General features: G+C 37.9%; 1 protein-coding gene across 1 annotated transcript in view; it reads right to left on the bottom strand.

The window, feature by feature from the left end:
- Window positions 1–7,364: 7,364 nt before the first annotated feature.
- The window catches only part of LOC144956727 (transmembrane protein 205-like), a 9,993-nt gene continuing 5,370 nt past the window's right edge, over window positions 7,365–11,987 (bottom strand). Inside the window, exon 4 of the mRNA XM_078887403.1 lies at window positions 7,365–7,667. Coding sequence (XP_078743529.1) covers window positions 7,374–7,667 — 294 coding nt within the window. The 3' untranslated portion in view covers window positions 7,365–7,373. The remainder of the gene's footprint in view (window positions 7,668–11,987) is intronic.

Below are 11,987 nucleotides of genomic sequence, written 5' to 3'. Positions count from 1 at the left end.
TTGTTGTTACTACTACTACTACTACTACTACTACTATACTTACTACTACACACTACTACTACTACTACTAACTACGTAACTACTACTAATACTACGATTACTACTACTACTACTACTACTACTACTCTACTACTACTACTACTACTATACTGCTATTACTACTACTACAACTACTATTACTACTACTACATCACTACTACACACAACAACACTACTACTACTACTACTACTACTACTACTACTACTACTACTACTACTACTACTACTACTACTACCACTACTACTACTACTACTACCACTACTACTACGACCACTACTACTACTAGTACTACGACTACTACTACTACTAGTACTACGACTACTACTTCTACTACTACTACTACTACTACTACTACTACTACTACTACTGCTACTACTACTACTACTACTACTACTACTACTACTACTACTACTACTGCTACTACTACTACTACTACTACTACTACTACTAAAAGTACTACTACGTAAAGCAAATTCATAATGGCCAAAGTGACAAATATATGTTATCACTGTATAAGAGATCATTTATTCAATGATATGTTTAACAATTAAATCCATTCCCTACAACAAAATTCAATTGAATATGATAGGACTCGGCAACAACAATTTCTTATAGATAGTATGCGCTTGGCGAAGAAGCTCATAACATTGCCATCCGGAAGTATAATTGACCAACACACAAAACTATGTGTAACCATGAACGTTTATAGTCTGGTTAATACAGTTTAGTGAGAATTACTCATAAAAGCGGATGGCAAAAAAAAAAAAAAAAAACAAAAACAATAACAAAGACTTGAGTGACGTCAACTTCGTATATATCAACATTTTTTTCCCCACAACATTGGGTTTGCGCTGTCTGGTTTTCTCAGTCCAATAGGGTAGAGAAGATGTGACGTCACACATTATACTCCATCTGTTCCAAACTCCTAGGAAGTGTGCATGAACCAGTCCTTCGGAGGACTAATAACGAATAGGTTAAATTATGATTGAATCATAAGGTGGTATAACTATTTTAGTGGTTGGATGGATAGGCAGTGTCTTATGATTACGAGACATAAATGAGCGAGGATGGATGATCTTTATTGACGACCAGCTTCTATTTAGATAGTTTGAAAATAAGATGCTATCTCTCTGAAACCAGAAGATCTCTAGCACAATCACAGTCCTCCGGAAGAGTGGTTTTACACTTCCAATGAGATTGGAATACAGATGTTTTTGTTTGTTTTTTTTTGTTCTGACATCACATTTTTGTTCCCAATTATGTATAATTAATTTAATATCATCTGGGCGTGTGTAGGTAACAACATTTATTAACTCACTCAATCCTAGAGACTTTTGCTACTTTTCAAAATTGGAAAAAATTATCAAAGATGAGCATGTACATATCTAGATAGTTTTATTCAACTACCATTAACATGTAAAAACTAAAAACATTGGCTTTGATTTTATGCCTATATTTTGTCTCATAAAAATGAAATAAATAGGCATGGGGTAAAAGTAACCCGGGTAAACCACGGATATTATCGTCGGTGTTAGGGTTGACTGAGTTAAAGTGTGAACAAGTCAGTGTGTATGCTGGAAAGGTGCCAGACAAAGCAAGATCCCACATCGATTTGCTTCGATCAACGAACGACCTCAAATTGAAAACATCCCGCTGTCTGCCGAGTGAGGGCTGGTGAACGCGCCTTGCTTTCAGCATTCTGGTCCAAGGTTGTGGAATTTGCTACCACTTGAGATACGTTCTTGGGGATTTCACGAGTCGATTGAAGACATTCTTATTCCGACAGGCTTTCTTTTGATTCTGTGTATAATTAGCGTTGTTCGTGTACTGTGTTAGGGCTTAATCTATTCAGATGAAGGGATGTTTGGCGCACTTTAATTATTATTATTATTATTATTTTTATTATTATTATTATTATTATTATATTATTATATTTATTATTATATTATTATTATTATTATTATTATTATTATTATTTATTATTATTATTATAAAGAAAAATAAAATTTAAAAAAAAAACATCCCAAAAATCAGTCGACCTCGACTGGGGATCGAACTTCAGACCTGATTACCGGTCAGACTTTGTTTTTTCCTTGTATTTTTCTTTCTTGCTTTGTCTGGCACCTTTCATACACACTTGTTCAGTTCTTTATCTTACACCAGTGCCTGCTCCTTAATTTCTTAATTGATATTATATATATATATATATATATATATATATATATATATATATATATATATATATATTATATAATATAATATATATATATATAATATAATATATATATATATATATATATTATATATATATATATATATATATATATATATATATATATATATATATAACATTTGAAATATAATTAAGATAGTTTGACTTCTACAACGTTGTTATCGAGCGTTGCTCTCATCAGGAAGTGGAAGTGAAAGTAGGTTGTTGTGTTCGTATTTTTATAGATTCGTGTTTATGGAGGTTCGTAATTACATAAAAGGTGTTTGTTTCTGTGTCTGCATGAGGAAGTTAGTTCGTTTCTTCTGTTGAGTGTTGCTATGTTCGGTTTAGTGATGATGAAGAATTTTTCTTCCAAGCAGAGGTTGCAAATCTTAGAAGAGGGGGAGTACGACTGTGCTCTGGAGATTATTTTCCATGTGATGCTGTGTTGTATGTTTTTTTCTTTGAGGTTCCAAATGTGTTCGCTTAGTGTAGTAGAATGTCTTTTGTGTATGTTTCTGAAGGAAGATGTATGCAGGTTGTATCTGGTTTTGAATGGACACTCGGTGAGGCCAATGTATATTTCTTGTTTTGGTGTGTCTGGTCGTGTTACTGTGGCTTGATAAATTACGTTTTGAGTCAGGCAATTGCCGTTTAGTGGGCATGTTGTCTGGGTGCCAGACAAAGCAAGATCCCACATCGATTTGCTTCGATCAACGAACGACACAACAACCTACTTTCACTTCCACTTCCTGATGAGAGCAACGCTCGATAACAACGTTGTAGAAGTCAAACTATCTTAATTATATTTCAAATGTTTATAAATAGCTCCTTTTATACTAAAGTTGAGCACTATTATTTCATGGTTTTTGTTTTATAATTTATACATTTGCTCCAGTTCTACTGTCCTGTTGAGCACTTTATTTTAACCAGAAATGAACCTCGTAAGTACTAATTTTGATTATTCGACAAAGAACATCCCGATCCCGACAAGCAAACAATACCTAAAATCTCTAATCAACAAAACCGAAAAATTTATAAGAAACACCAGATGGCGAGCTTTTTTCTACCTAAACCCTGACCAAACGGTTAAAAATAAAGAAACTTTTGGATTTAGATCTACCAGACCAGCCCCATCCATACCTGAACTACGAGAATTCGAGGATGGAATGACAGATATCATCCGAAACATAAAATTCAGACAAATCAACGACACCTTCCAAAACAAACTACAACAAGACATACGATCAATACATCAAGACTCCAATGTTTACGTCGCCGCTGACAAAACCACAAACTTCTACAAGCTTACCCCTAAAGAATACACACATTTACTTGAGAAAAATATACAAGCAGAGTACAAGAAACAAACACCATCTACGACACCTGACATTACAGCAGAAGACAAAAGCATCGCCGAAAACCTACAGCTAAGTGACAGAATAGACACCACAGCAAAATCTAACGCCTTCATCACTATCAAAGACCATAAACCAAACTTTCGCAACAACGTACAATGCCGTCTCATAAACCCATGTAAATCACAAATCGGAAAAATAAGTAAACAGATTTTAGACAGAATCAACACCAAAATCGTCAAGAAAACCGAATTCAACCAATGGAGAAACACCGCTGAAGTTATCAACTGGTACAGAAATACAGAAAACAAACAACGACAAAACGCAATCATCTTTGACATCTGTAATTTCTACCCCTCAATCACCAAAACCCTACTCCTCAAAGCACTACAGTTCGCAAAATCCTTCGACAACATCACCGAAGAAGAAATACACATTATCCTGCACTCGAAGAATACATCACTTTACAATAATGGAACAGCATGGACAAAAAAATCAACAAACTTTGATGTCACCATGGGGAGCTACGATGGAGCAGAAACATGCGAGCTCGTCGGACTATATCTACTTTCTCAAATGCAAAATCTCGACATAAACATTGGACTATACAGGGACGACGGACTCGCATTGTGCAATAAAACACCGAGACAAACAGAATTAATAAAGAAAAAAATATGCAAAATCTTCCAGGACAACAATCTGAAAATTACAATCGAAGCCAACAAAAAAAACATTCGACTTCCTGGACATAACCATCAACCTAAACGACGGCACATATCAACCATTTTCAAAACCCAACAACATCCCATTGTACGTTCATAGACACAGCAATCATCCGCCATCTATAATAAAAAACATCCCGAGAGCATTAACAAACGACTATCTAACAACTCTACAAACAACAACATATTCAACGATGCAATCCCACCGTACACAAACGCACTACAAAAAAGTGGATATAACTACAAACTAGAATATGAGGAAGAGACCATTACCACCCCAACAAAAAAACAAAGAAAACGACACATAACATGGTTCAACCCACCCTACAGCAAGAATGTGACAACTTCTATCGGTAACAAATTCTTCAATCTACTACAAAAATGCTTCCCTCCCGGTCACGTTCTACACCCAATCATGAACAAAAACACCATCAAAATAGGATACACCTGCATGCCAAACATACAAAACATTATTTCATCCAACAATAACCGAAAACTATCACAGCCAGATCAGCCCAGCAACAACCTAGAGAAAAAATGCAACTGTAGGACCCAGACAACATGCCCACTAAACGGCAATTGCCTGACTCAAAACGTAATTTATCAAGCCACAGTAACACGACCAGACACACCAAAACAAGAAACATACATTGGCCTCACCGAGTGTCCATTCAAAACCAGATACAACCTGCATACATCTTCCTTCAGAAACATACACAAAAGACATTCTACTACACTAAGCGAACACATTTGGAACCTCAAAGAAAAAAACATACAACACAGCATCACATGGAAAATCATCTCCAGAGCACAGTCGTACTCCCCCTCTTCTAAGATTTGCAACCTCTGCTTGGAAGAAAAATTCTTCATCATCACTAAACCGAACATAGCAACACTCAACAGAAGAAACGAACTAACTTCCTCATGCAGACACAGAAACAAACACCTTTTATGTAATTACGAACCTCCATAAACACGAATCTATAAAAATACGAAAACACAACAACCTACTTTCACTTCCACTTCCTGATGAGAGCAACGCTCGATAACAACGTTGTAGAAGTCAAACTATCTTAATTATATTTCAAATGTTTATAAATAGCTCCTTTTATACTAAAGTTGAGCACTATTATTTCATGGTTTTTGTTTTATAATTTATATATATATATATATATATATATATATATATATATATATATATATATATATATATATATATATATATATATATATATATATATATAACAACATTATTGCACGCCTCCGTGTTTCTGCAAAAGAACAATAGGCGTTCCCAAATTATTATAGTAAGAGGACGTAAAAATACAGTACCGCCGAATTCCAGAACGCTCTGCAATTCGACACACTGGAGCTGCTGGGTGACCGAATTTATTTAGCTGTAGATAGTATGCCCTTGGCTAAGAACTCACAACATTGCCATCCGGAAATATAACGGGCCAATACATAAAACTTTGTGTAACCATAAACGTTAATAGTCTGGTTAATACAATAGTGTGAGAATAGAATCCAATAGTCTGATGTCAAGTCCGCCCAGCAACCAGCAGCTTGGTTCTAAACAAAGAAAATCGGTACTTTTTATTCTTCATGCTTGCTAGAACTTTTTCACATGTCATGTGATCAGAATGTATAAAAGTCAAAACATGATTATATTTATAATGTTTTTCTCCTTTGGATACACTTTTATGCTCGTCGGAGAAGTATTTCATAAGGGAGTCCGCCATTGTTCCGATAGTTTAGAGCAAGTTACCATGCGTCATTACGAGGGAAGTGACTAATGAATGCTATTAGTCATAAACATGGAATGGTCAAAAACAATAACAAAGACCTGAGTGGCGTCAACTTCGTTCTATCTATACCATAATCCGCCAACACCTCTCATGAGCATCGGATTCCAGCAACGCTTTTGGCTTCTTCCTAGAAATAAATAAGGATAAGTATTGAAATGTAAGCTCCAATAGGGAATGAGATTAGCGGAAGAGTAGCGTCCCTTGATTGGACATCGCGGCGGAAAAGTTATTAGAGAGAGAACGTCATGCTGGTTGTGCGCATGCGTCTCTCGTCCTCGCTTCCGGTGAAAGCGGCTTGAGACACATGCGCAAAACCAAATTGACGATCTCTCTGTAAGGTGACGTCCAATCAAGGGACGCTACTCTTCCGCTAATCTCATTCCCAATTTAAGGGGGAAACCCAAAACGTCCACAGTATCTGTCTTTGTCTTAATAAATTGGAGCTTACATTTCAATATTTATCGGTATTTTTTCCCCTTCCAGTTCCAAGCATCAACATTTCCATCACTTCTCTTCCCTGTGAGAACCCAACGTGTACCCACTGTGTATATTGCACGCACAAGTGTGTAGTTTTGCAAAGAATAATAATATAGATAGTATGCGCTTGACTAAGAAGCTCACAACATTGCCATCCGGAAGTATAACGGACCAACACACAAAACTGTGTGTATCCATGAACGTTTATAGTATAGTCAGGTTAATACAATTCAGTGAGCATTACTCAAACGCGGATGGCAAAAAAAAAAAAAAAAAAAAAAAAAACAATAACAAAGACCTGAGTGACGTCATCTTTGAACTATCTATAGATAGTATGCGCTTGGCTAAGAAGCTCATAACATTGCCAACCGGAAGCATAACGGACCAACACACAAAACTGTGCGTAACCATGAACTTTTATAGTGTGGTTGATACAGTTTAGTGAGAATCACTCACAAACGCGGATGGCAAAATACAATAATAAAGGCTTGAGTGACGTCATCTTCGTTCTATCTATAGATAGTTCGAAGATGACATCACTCAGGTCTTTGTTATTATATTTTGAAATCCGCGTTTGTGAGTTATTCTCACTAAACTGTATTAACCAGACTATAAACGTTTAATGTTACACATAGTTTTGTGTGTTGGTTCGTTATAATTCCGGATGGCAATGTTATGAGCTTCTTAGCCAAGCGCATAATATCTCCAGGCTTTTACCCAAAAACAGAGATAAGGGGAATCTAAAAATATAATTGCTTAGTCCACAGATTGTATAATCCTGGAGACGAAGTAGTGAAGATAGACAAAATTGGCGAGAAGCGAGATCACATTCAGAAGAGCGCTGACACTGTGGCATCGACGAAACTTGCTGTAGCTCCGGACATATTCTGGGTTCTCCAAGAGTTCTCTGACCACGGCGTGCCCGACGATGTGACCAGCTCCAACGTCGACCTCGAATTGGAATGTCTTGACCATGGATTCAATGATAAGGGGAGCTAACACGATGCAGTTGATGAATGACGTGGTGATGGAGATGAGCAGACATACAATCTGGAGAATAAAGAAAGGAAATAAAATTATAATGAATGAAATTGAAATGCGAATATACAGACATAGATGTGCGGCTTTGTGGTCTGGTGGTATGACACTCGCTTTTGGATCGGAAGGTCCTGGGTTCGAGCCTCGCGCTCGGCGCATAGTTGAGTCCTTGGAAAAGGGTCTCTACTCACATTCTCTCGCCGTACTCGGGTGTAAAATGAGTATCTGGCCGTTAACAGCGTTGTCTTTGTCCGAAGAATTGTAATATCGCCTAACAGGCGTCATGTCCCGTCCTACATGTTAAATGTTGCTGTTGACCCAGGGACCCCTTGTAGAGCGCTTTGAGCACATTTAGTGGATATGCGCTATATAAAGCTCAATTTTTAAAAAAAATAATTTTTTTAATACACTGGAGAAAGCATTAAGTTGACGTCACTCAGCTCTTTGTTATCGTTTTTGACAGTCGTTTTTATGATTAGTTCTCACTGAATTATATCAATCAGACTATAGATAGAATGCGCTTGGCCAAGGAGTTCACAACATTGCCATCCGGAAGTATAACGGACCAACACACAAACTATGTGTAACCATGAACTTTTATAGTCTTGTTAATACAGTTTAGTGAGAACAACTCACAAACGCGGATGACAAAAACAATAACAAAGGCCTGAGTGACGTCATCTTCGAACTATCTATTGATAGTATGAAGTTGACGTCACTCAGGTCTTTGTTATTGTTTTTTTGCCATCCGCGTTTATGGGTAATTCTCACTAAACCGTATTAACCAAACTATTAACTTTCATGATTACACACAGTTTTGTGATTTGGTCCGTTGTACTTCCGGATGGCATGTTGTGAGCTTCTTAGCCATTGGGCTCATGGAGCCGGAGTTTATCCCTGTTTCTATAGCGTGAAACGGACAATACCAATTGCTTGCATCCGGGATTGATCTTGGCCCCTTTGCATGTGAAGCGAGTGATCTACCAACTGAGTTATCGGGACCCCAGGTTTCTCCTAGTGCAGTCGAGTTATAGATGGTATGCATTTGGCTAAGGAGTTCACAACATTGCCATCCGGATGTATAACGGACCAACACACAAAACTATGTGTAACCATGAACTTTTATAGATAGAATGCGCTTGGCCAAGGAGTTCACAACATTGCCATCCGGAAGTATAACGGACCAACACACAAACTCTGTGTAACCATGAACTTTTATAGTCTGGTTAATACAGTTTAGTGAGAACAACTCACAAACGCGGATGGCAAAAACAATAACAAAGGCCTTAGTGACGTCATCTGCATACTATCTATAGTCTGGTTAATACCGTTTAGTGAGAATTACTCATAAACGTGGGATGGCAAAAACAATAACAAAGACCTGAGTGACGTCATCTTCGTTCTATCTATATCGGGGTTGACTCAATTTCTCAATGGTCGCCGAGTTACATTTTTATGTTGAAAATAGACACCATGGCCTAAAAGACTAGCTAGCGACGTGAACATATATGCAGGTCTGACGTCCACTTATGGGCCTAGTTTAATATTGATGTACTGGACAATATATATATATATAGCGTCATTTTTTTTTTTTTTTTTTTTTTGAGATTTCCATTACAACAATGAGCCCATAAGGAATGGGAGCGATCTATATTCATGTTTTCGTCCAACCAGGTCATCAATCATATGATTTGATGCTGCCCAACGATTGAATATTTTTTAACAAATGTAAACACGTTGCTTTGTTTACAAATGATATAAACATACCCATTTGTCAAGCTGAATCAAATGACCAATCGTGATGTTAGATATTTAAAAAGTTGTGAACACTTTTCACTAAGTCTGTCACTTTGAGCACATTTTGCAATGTGACCAATGACCTCGAGCACATGGAAAGTTAATATAGATCACGCCCATTGGGATATCGGACTTGCAAATAAGTACACGTCGCATGCTTGCCAAAATAAACATTCGTAATGTTTGTGTGCTGACGTCATGATCTCAAGAAGTCGCGAGAGGTACTAAAGCTTGATAGTATGTTTGATGCCCCCCCCCCCCCTCTCTCTCTCTCTCTCTCTCTCTCTCTCTCTCTCTCTCTCTCTCTCTCTTTCTCTCTCTCTCTCTCTCCCTCCCTCCCTCCCCTCTCCTCTCTCTCTCTCTCTCTCTCTCTCTCTCTCTCCTCCTCCTCCTCTCCTCTCTCTCTCTCTCTCTCTCTCTCTCTCTCTCTCTCTCTCTCTCTCTCTCTCTCTCTCTCTCTCTGTCTGTCTGAGTAGATAGCGTTGATTGTAGAGCATCCCTCTCGTGGCCAGACGGGGGGTGTTAATAATCGGGTCGTGGGTCTCGACCGTGGCCATCGTTAACATATAGATAGTATGCGCTTGGCCAAGGAGTTCACAACATTGCCATCCGGAAGTATAACGGACCAACACACAAACTCTGTGCAACCATGAACTTTTATAGTCTGGTTAATACAGTTTGGTGAGAACAACTCACAAACGCGGATGGCAAAAACAATAACAAAGGCCTGAGTGACGTCATCTGCATACTATCATACTCACCAAACTGTATTCTTCTTCTTCTTCTTCTAGGTTCCATGCCTGGTCCAGGCTTCGGATACTGCATGAATTATCTCTCTCCATTCTTCCATGTCTCTTGCTTTTTCAAACAGCTCTTGGATTGTTAGGTTGGTGAAGCCCTTCAGTTGGTCTATGAGTGTTTTTCTTTGTCTCCCCCGGGCGCGTTTACCAGGTATTTTTCCACAACTTGCCAGGTATTCATTCTTATCTTTCCTTACTATGTGTCCGAAAAAGGATAGTTGTCGATCCACTATTAAGGGCATTAGTTTCCTTTGTTGGTATGTTTGTTTTAGCACTTCTTCGTTCGTTTTGTGTGCAGTATACGATATTCTCTGCATCCTTCTCAAGCACCACATTTCAAAAGCGTCAATGTTCTTTTGTGTTTCTGCATTTGTAGTCCAGCTTTCGCATCCGTATAACAAGATTGGCCACACGTAGCACTTCAAGACTCGGAATCTAATCCCGAACGACATCTGTTTGTTTTTCAAAATGTTTCCCAGGTCCATGAAGGCCTGTTTTGGCTTGAGTTATTCTTGCTCGTATGTCTCGGTTACATCTTCCATCTGTTGTCACTATTGAACCTAGGTATTTAAAACTTTCTACGTTGGTAAGTTGCTCGCCGTGAATCGTTATATTGCAGGTGTTGTCGTTTTCGGGGTTTTTTCTGTATTACCATGCATTCCGTTTTGGTGATATTCACTTCCATTCCCTTGACTTCACTATCTACTACCACTTTGTCAACAATCTTTTGAAGTTGGATTTCTGATGTTGCAATGAGTACCGTATCGTCTGCGTATCTTATATTATTTATGTTGTGACCTCCTACTTTTATTCCCTCCATATTATTTATGCCCCTCATGATTGTTTCTTGGTATAGATTAAACAGATCTGGTGAGGCAACACACCCTTGACGGACTCCTTTCTTAATAGGAATGGAATTTCCTGTAGAGTTTCCGATTTTGATAGATGCCTGCTGGGTGTAGTATAATGTTTGCATGAGTCTGAGGTCTTTCTCATCAGCGCCAATGGAGTGCAGTTGTTTTAGTATTTCTTCGTGGCGTACTCTATCAAAAGCTTTTTTGTAGTCGACAAAACAGAGGTATAGTGGGGTCTGAACCTGTATAGCTCTTTCACTTAAAACACGGAGGAGGTATATTGCGTTCCTTGTCTCTCTGTCAGGTTGGAATCCATATTGTTCCTCTGCGATTTCGGGGTTAATCTTATTCCTTAGCCTGTTGATAATTATACGCAACAGTATTTTGTTGATGTGGCTTATTAAACTTATAGTTCTAAAATTGTCGCATCTGACTGCACCTGCTTTCTTTGGTATGCTATGAAAATAGAGTTACAGAGATCTTCTGGAATTTTCCCAGTATTGTATATAATGTTGAATAATATGTGAAGTTCATCAATTGCTAGATCTCCTAGGCTTTTTAATACCTCTACAGATATTTCATCAGGGCCTGTTGCTTTACCATCTCTCATTCGTTCCATGGCATGTTCAATTTCACTTTTGGTGATGTTTGGTCCGCTTAATGGTTCTATGAATTTCAGTGGTGGTTCATTTCTATTTGGATCATTGTACAGTTCGCCTATGTATTCTACCCATCGGCTTTCTATATGTTGTTCTTCAAATAGCAGTTCCCCTTGTTTGTTTTGGGTACAACTTCCTGCTGCTTTGCTTTTCCTTTTCCCTGATAGTTCTTTTATTCTTTGGTGAGCTTGTTGGGGGTTGGGTTTGTATTCTCTTTCGATT

This window comes from Berghia stephanieae, chromosome 11, assembly GCF_034508935.2.
Source record: "Berghia stephanieae isolate SIO BIC M18660-M18661 chromosome 11, UCSD_Bste_1.3, whole genome shotgun sequence".
Taxonomy (NCBI): domain Eukaryota; kingdom Metazoa; phylum Mollusca; class Gastropoda; order Nudibranchia; family Aeolidiidae; genus Berghia; species Berghia stephanieae.
The sequence above is the reverse complement of the archived record's forward strand: the minus strand, read 5'-3'. Positions and strand labels throughout refer to the sequence as shown.